This window comes from Glycine max, chromosome 6, assembly GCF_000004515.6.
Source record: "Glycine max cultivar Williams 82 chromosome 6, Glycine_max_v4.0, whole genome shotgun sequence".
Classification (NCBI taxonomy): Eukaryota; Viridiplantae; Streptophyta; class Magnoliopsida; order Fabales; family Fabaceae; genus Glycine; species Glycine max.
In genome coordinates, this window is record NC_038242.2 from 1,098,334 (window position 1) to 1,107,198 (window position 8,865).

The window sequence follows — 8,865 nt, forward strand, 5'->3', positions numbered from 1 at the left end:
GATTTATAATTGGTTGATGGTGTAAATATTTTTGCCCGGAAAATACATAAAAGCTAAACTCACATTTTAAATAGCAATAGGCATATACATTGTCAACTGTCAACGTACAAGTTTTTACACTATCAATTAGTTAAAAAATTATATAAAATAATAATTATTATAAAAGTCAACAAATGTATCATATATGATTATTTGTGATTGGATGAAGTATAAAATCTTTACACTATCAGTTCATATATATATATATATATTATTTATTCATATTATAAATAACTTTTTTCATATAACTAACTTAATAAATATTCATTCAAATTTAATTAAGTAAATTACAATTAATTTTTTTAACAAAAACATATAATTAAAAGATTAAAAATATTATTTTTAAATTTCAATATATAATAAAATAACTAAGAAAATATATTTAAAATAACTAGTATTTTATAATGTATATAGAATGGGATAAATATTTATTTTTATATAATTAGCATTCATAATAATGACATATTTTTAAATATATAAATTATATCGGAATTGAAATCAATATAAAATAATTATATTGAAATATTTAAATTATATTTTGAATTTATAATGAACAAATTTATTTTGGATATGAGGTTATTTAACTATTAACAATTTTTCTTAAAGCCGATATAAAAAAACAATTTTTCTTAAAAAAGCTACTGGAATTCAATTTGGAAAAATGGTAGATTAAAAGGAATGGACAATATTAAGAATATTAAATATACAAATAAACTATTTTTTTAATAAGCCAAAAAATTTTGTTAACCACAAAACAACAGGAATACTCACCTGACATTAATCACCAAAATATATGTAAGCAAGTTTCAATTCAACGATAAATTTTAAAAAATATTATAAAAATAAAAATTATAAAATAATGTAATAGTTGTCAAAGTTATATTTTATAAAGATGAATTTACTTACTTAAAGAGTAATTCTTTTACAGTTATTTTTCATTCTCACTATTCATTTTATTTTTTTCTAATGGTTGTAATAAATAATTAATTTCAATCATTAAATATTAAAAAAATGAATGAAAAGAATAAAAAATTATTCTTGAAATTGTGGACTAGTTGTGGAATATTATATATGTAAAGGATATTTCTTAAGAAAAGAAAAAATATATTAAAATTGTCTAATTGAAATGAAAAAGAGTAATAATCTTACACTTCATATTTAACCTTTATTACTTGGCAAATAAATTTAACCTTTTCCAGAAATTTTGTAAATATTTAAACTTTTTTTTTGGCTTTCAATATTTAACGTTGTTATTATTGTTCTTTTGGTATGTATGCATTCCGTCAATGGGTCAGTATATTGAACACGGCCCAAGGTATGATAACAGAGACACGTACGTACACGTAGTTTATACGCTATCCTATTACATATCCGAAGTCCTAACTCCTAACGGTTACCGATTCTTGTATAGATCCGTACGGAAGATTTTTTGTTATCTTTGTATAATTTATTTTGTCACGTTCAGATTTTATATTCTTTATAAACTTTTTTTAAAAAAAAAATCACAACATTTATTACTATCTTTTTCTATGATGTGTATACTTTCAAGAAAGTGAAAAAAATCTTGAATTTATAATGCATACATAATTAAATGCCATCTTTTGAAATTTATGTCTTCCAATTATATAAATTTCAGTTGGATATTCTTATGCACATAAATACAAAACTAATGTAAGGGAAAAATAAACTAAGGTGAGAAAGTAAAGGTAATTTGTGGCTGAAATTAGAAGAATATTGAAAAATGTTGATGTATAGATTTTCTTTAAGTTACCCCCTTCTACTCTTCTTGTATGGTTGCATAATGTTAGTTAAGGTCATTAACAATAAATCTAAAACAGTAATTATATCGAGTAAAAATAAGGAAAAGGAGTTGAGTATTAGAAAAATATATTAGAATTAATACGGAAGTATTATAAATAATTTCTTTAAAACTTTTTTTTCTACAATAGTTGTATTGAAGTTAGATTAACCTCGGATGATCCTAATAAATTTTCTTTAATATTGTGTTTGGTTGTGAGGAAAAAAATAAAAAAATGTGTGAAAAAAATAAAATAAAGTAGAGAGAGAAAGTTAAGAAAAAAAAATATTTAAATTAAAGTAATTTATTAATTAAAAAAAATAGTACATAAAAAAATACAATTTCTCTCTTATTAGTTATTAGAAAGTTATTTATTTATTTTTAATATGTAACATACTAAAACAATTTTTTTAACAAAGACATATAATCGATTATGTCTTATATGCCTAACGAGACTAAATTTAGTTTTTTGAGGAAGTTTTAACTGCATTAAATGTTGCACCATTGAGTCGGCATTTTGATAAATCTTGGATAGTTGATCTGCAATTAAAGGCTAGTTTTGTAAAAATAATACGACATTGTCCCTTTCTTTCCTGGTTATTGTATATTTCACACAGTTTCATCTTATTTGTGTGTGTAATAACAAACTGGGATCTATATTAAAAAAAAAAACCATACCACTTTTTCTTCAACCAAACATTCACTTTTTATCTATCGACTCCTTTTTATTCTTTATATTTTCCTTCCTCATCCTTAATTTCACTTTAACCAAACACAAGTTAAAATTTATGATATTATTTTTAAAAAAATATTTTAATAGATTTCATAAACATCAAACATATGATATAAAATTTCACGTGTTAAACTAATTCATTAAAACACATATATAGTGTAAGATGAGAAAGTGTGAAGTGAATGGAGATAAAGGTAATTAAACCTTTAAAAAGGTTGTGAATGAATGAATGAAATTGGAAATCCAGAAAAGCAGGCTATAAATAGTACTGGATGGCAGGTGACCAAGAAGGTAGTATTGTGTTAAGGAAAACGAGAAATTACACTGCTATACATACCTCAGGATGGAGATATGTGCAGAAGGCAATAGGGGAAAGATATTATTATGAAAATTCAGAGCACAGCTAGACACACCGTCCCGGGGGCTAAGAACATAGGCTTATGTAACCTACATATACTGCTGTTCTGCTCTTCCTGTTATACTATATCTTTTACTTGCCCGACTCACTAAAGATCTAACATCTAAGCTCCCCACATGCACGCACCTGCTCCTCTACCATTCATAATACTGCTCAATGCCTTCTTGCTTATATTATACTACATTCTTATCTATTAGAATTTTACTAACTTATACTTTTAGAGTATTAACTAATTTCTTTTTTTAAATGTTATGAATATCAAAACATAAAAAAAATCATACATAATATAATTTTACTTATTTTAATAAAAAAAATTAATTTCTTAACAATATCATGATAACATTTATTAGTATTTATCAATCTATTTTTCTATTTATACACGTGCACTATCCATTTGAATTAGGTATCAATTTAGTACGTACTACCACCCCCCAGGTCAGCTACACCCACGCTGCTGCATTCTACTATTATGGTTTACTAGTTGCTAGCTACCTACCTAGCTACATCATACAAGGTCTCAGGGAGTGCCTACTTCCTATTTGGTTCCAACTACAATCATTTACTATACTAATAATTAATCACATTCAATTATTTCAGCTTGTGTGTGGTGATAACAAATTAAAGCACCACGCCATTACATAATCTCTTGAAATTAATCTTCAGCTTTTCACTTCAAATTCATTCTTGAAAAATTACTTCAACATAAGCTAGCCTATAAGAGTGTCTAATTAAAAGGATTTGTAAATGTTACTACATTCCTTAAAAAAAATGTTACTACAATTTCTAGCCTATATATGTAATTGAAACTTACCGTTAAGATCAAGAGAATTATAGGTGATGTGATGATAAGATAATCTCTGCTGAGAGGCCACGTAGTTTCATCCTATGCCCTTCTTTCTGAATTGGAACCCTGACACAGCAATTCAACTCCATTCCCATATATCGCAACAAACCAAAGACAATTAAACTGTGCAACTAGCCTTGCATTTAATGCAATCCTTACTTTAACCCGCAAACAATCACCTCTGAAACTACCCTTTTTTTTTAGTTTTGTTAACGTTTGTCGTTTTTTTCAAAGAAAAATACTCCACTTATTATACTTTTTTTATATTTTTATGTACTATATAAAAACCTTTCCATTTTAGTTGTTTAGATTAGGAACCTCAAAATAAACTTTCAAAGAATTATGTTATTAAAGCCATTTTTCGAAATGGTCGATTAACTTACCTCAAATAAATGGAGTTAGCGCACCTTATATATATCCTAAGTGGACCACTATACAATTAAGAACGTTTACTCAAGTTTAGACCTATTAATATACTTTATTTTGATACCTTGAGTTAACTTTTAATACTATATGAATAGCAAAATTGAATAAATTAATAAATAGAATTATATATTTAATTAAGTACTGTACATTTGTACTAATTAATTAGATTAGTTTTAAAAAAAAGTAGAATAGAGTTTTTCAAAGATATATAAGCATCCTCTCTCCACAGTTTTTCACTAATTTACTCTTTCGAGAAAATTGGTCCTGTACCGTATCAGTATCTGTATGTCCACGTTGAGGTTCATACGTATACCTGTTCACCTGTTGTGTTCGATCGATCTATTCTGCTCCTCCCCTCTTTTTCAGAACTCCCTTTAAAACATTCATTATATATATATCAATCACTCCAACAACCCCTTTACCTCATCCAATATTGTTTTCCTCTTTGCACAAAAAAGAAAAAGGGTCATGTTGGCAATGGAAGAACTACTGTATGAACTTAGTGATCATGAAAGGAGAAACGAGCAAGGTCTGCCACCGGGTTTCAGGTTTCACCCCACTGATGAAGAACTTGTAACCTTTTACTTGGCTTCAAAGGTCTTTAATGGCACCTTCTCTAACGTCAAGTTTGCTGAGGTTGACCTCAATAGATGTGAGCCTTGGGAACTTCCAGGTATCATATATATACATATAATCTCCCGTCCGAACCCTCACACACGTTGATTTCCATCAACCAAAATAAAAGAGAAAAAAAAATACTTACTAAATGGTTAGTGGTTACATTATAGAATTTTTTAGAGTCAGATCAGATGTATGTTATGTTATGTTATTTAGCTAGAATGTTTTCTCGTTGTTAGTTTCAATTCCTGCTGGCTCTGGCCTTATATTTAGGTTAATTAGTGAACCTAAGACATATTTTGTGGGCTATCTACTAGCATGTCACTTCAAATTTCTAATGGCGTCATCAGCTTCCCCGCTTTGGGTCTTCTTATTGTTTTTCCTTGTCCCTAATTTTAGACTGTGCTGAATGATCGAGAGTGGACAGTAACTTAATTCTAAGAAAGTTTGAACAAAATTTGAGCTACCCAGGCCCGCTTGCAATTAATTTTTCACTTTTTTTTACTAATTTATGCCTCCCTAGATAATCGCCAACATGCATTAATTTTAAATGTCCTGAAAATTTCATCCATCCAACATACTAATTAGAGGCAATATGTTCTGATAGAAATATAGAAATGTTGAAAATGCCTGCCTAATTAAGCTTGTGGGAGAAAGATTCGTGTGCGGGTATATACAGTAAACAACTTATAGATCTAAGACGCATATGAGCAGCATATGTGAAAGAATTAAAACAAGAGAAGTAGAGATTAGTGGAGGACATCATTCAATTCTTCCATAATACATAGTATTATCTATGATCTTGAACATTTGTCAATGCCCTGGATTGAACAAGTGTAGTGTTATTGTTGTTATATATATTGTGTTATTGATGTTAATTAGTGTTGTGTGACTGTGAGGAAGCAGATGTGGCAAAGATGGGGGAGAGAGAGTGGTATCTGTTCAGCTTGAGGGACAGAAAATACCCAACTGGGCTAAGAACAAACAGAGCAACCGGAGCTGGGTACTGGAAAGCCACTGGGAAGGACAAGGAAGTGTACAGTGCATCCAGTGGAACCCTACTTGGAATGAAGAAGACCCTTGTTTTCTACAAAGGCAGGGCCCCTCGTGGTGAAAAGACCAAATGGGTCATGCACGAGTACCGTTTGGTTTTGGATGCTCACTTTTCCCTTCCCCACACTCACCCCTCTAAGGTACTACAGAATATTTGCCACGTGCGCCGTGCCAATCAAGTTATCTCCCATTCCTCTTTAATTTTGTCTGCTTCTGGGTTGACCCACCTTCATGTCATTTCCTTTTCACAGCTTCCTTCACAAAATTTATTAATCTTTTTGGATGTCATTTTTACTAGCAATTAACATGTGAAATTGTTAATGATCCTTATCCTTTTAAATTGTAATTCAATGCGTCTTAATTATATGTACATCTCATCCCTTGTGATTAATTAATCTCTAGTGCAAAATAGTAAGATCTCTAACTTACATATTATTAATTACAGTTCCAATGTTTTTCACAGGAGGAGTGGGTTATATGCAGGATATTTCATAAATCTGGGGAAAAGAGAAGTCCAGTGCTCCAAGTCCATGGACATTCAGATGCTTCTTCGTCCCCAAGAGAAAGTGCTTTACCTCCATTACTTGCAAGCCCAAGTTGCTTTACATTTGATCCAGAATCTCAATCCCAAAGTTCATCTCATTCTCAGCGAGACTTCCAAAGCCCGGTTCTGATTCACCACCAAGACCAAAATGGCCACTCTCATAACCCTCGTCTTTTCCCATTAGAAATCACCAACGCCAGAAACCACCCATCATCATTTTCGGACCTATTCTTCAAGCCCCTTCAGCAGAATTGCACCCTGAAGACCAACGAACAAACTATTCTTCCAAAAGTAACCAAAACGGAGGACGCTACATTCTATGATCAATATCATCAATTACTAGATGACCATAATAACATGCGCTGGGTGAACAAGTTGAATCAAAATCCAAGCAATTTACTCAACACTTTCCCTTTTGAGGTGGATGCTGGCTTGATGGCATTCTCAGGAGCTGCAAATGCTCAAGTTAAGGACATATCCACTTCAACACCCTTTAATAGGGTAGGCTTGCAGCAGACGCTAGATTCTTGGCCTCTGGCCCAGCATGTTTGAAATATGTGTGTGTGTATATATGTAATAATTACTGTTCTATAAACAGACCCCTATTAATGTGTTTGAACTCTACATAGCATATGATTAATTAAATAACTCGCGCGTCTATGCATATGTCAAGCTAGATCTTGTACTAGATTTGTAACGTTCTGTTACTACAACCTGACACACAGACAAGACGCATATGTAACAGATTCTCGGATGTCTGATCCAGCAAAGAGATCATCATGTCATAAGTTTTTATAAGGGTTTAGCGTTAAATTAACTGATATGTAATTAAAATATTAAGTATTCAGATAATACTATTATATTATTAGTATGAATTTATAATTTTATATTAATAACTTATTTTTTATTAAACAAAGAGTACTAATTAACTCAAACAATAAGGCTAGTATTTTTTTTCCATGAATGAATAATTTGTAATGAATAAAAGCTTATTAGGATAAGTTAAATCGAGAAAGTTCCAAGTTGTATGAATTATTGCAAAGTAATGTTATTTGTGAAAACCTTTGTTTTTAACGTAACATATATAGATCAAGTGTTTGCTTTTTGCTTGTTAAGAGATACATATATTACACTAGAACTAGAACTAGAATGCTCGAGAGCAACAGGCGTCCCTCGTGACAATATTTATGAAAGATAAAAAATGGGAATGCGTAGAATTATTTGCAAAAATTCCAATAACAGAAGTTTAACCTTTCATTCAAGTTGGCTAAACTAGTGAAACCTCGTTCTACATCAACCAATAAAGCATCCTCTTGAAAGGAATCTTGTTCCGTGACGATTCAGGCTAACCAAATCTAAGTGCTAATTAAATTAAGTACATAAAGGATAATTACTCAATCCACACACGTTCATGTTTTAATTATAGAACTATCAATTAATCAGACATGGAAAAGGAACGTTAAAACTTGAAAGAGAGTCGAAAAACCACAGCGCAAGAAATTGTGACATTCCAGCATCACTCCCGAAGTAAGAGATACGATATATTAAATAAAGTGTACCACATTTTTTATATAAAAAAATGAGGGGTAAAAGAAAGAGAAATAAATGTGATGCGAAAAAAATTGAGAGAAAAATAGTGTTAAACGATGTATTGCAAAATTTTGTTACATAACTTTATATAAATAATTAATAATATAGTTCCAAGTTAATTAATAATTGTGTTTTTGTTTTTGTTGTAAGGGGCATACAATACAAGCACTACCAGGGAACAGCAATCATGCCAGCACAGCCAGTACGTAGCCCAGTTGGGAGGCTGCTTATTCACCAGTCATAATCAATGTCACTGTTTCTTCAATTCAGTACTCTCAATATTTTTCTTATTCCTTGTAGTTGTAGCAGTTCTAATCTCTCAATAATACTACCGCTGCCATGTGTGGACTCCAGACCTTTGTGTACATATAAATACTATTTCTATTGGATTTTTCTTATATTACATTTTTAATAATAAAATTAGATGAATGCATGCTATTTTTTTAATAAATAAGTGCAGCAAAAAGTATCAGAGAATAGTAGGATGTGTCGTGGATTAAGAAATTAAAATCAATATGTTTTCGAAAAACTGTTACCCACATACTCCTTCCTGATTTCCAAGGCAATCATGCCGAGATTTTTAATTAAATTATTTATTTAAGACACTGGTACCCTATATTTTTAGGCCCAATTTATATCTTTTATTTCTTTTTATATCAGATGCATTTTTATTCTACTCATATCTTATCTATAACTATATCCGTCTTCGATCTCTTCCAATCTCTCTTACACATCATCCCTGTCAATTGATCATTACCCGTATTTAAACAGCCAGCCTATTGCCATTAATATTGGGCGTATA

The 8,865-nt window shown here is 30.4% G+C and overlaps 1 protein-coding gene across 1 annotated transcript; it reads left to right on the plus strand.

Annotated features, from left to right (window-relative positions):
* Positions 1-4,517: 4,517 nt before the first annotated feature.
* On the plus strand, positions 4,518-7,224 carry NAC162 (NAC domain-containing protein 162). The gene is made up of 3 exons (XM_003527584.4): positions 4,518-4,931; positions 5,783-6,069; positions 6,393-7,224. Exons 1-3 carry the CDS (start codon positions 4,727-4,729, stop codon positions 7,023-7,025), a joined length of 1,125 nt encoding a protein of 374 aa, XP_003527632.1. The 5' UTR covers positions 4,518-4,726; the 3' UTR covers positions 7,026-7,224.
* Positions 7,225-8,865: the final 1,641 nt, after the last annotated feature.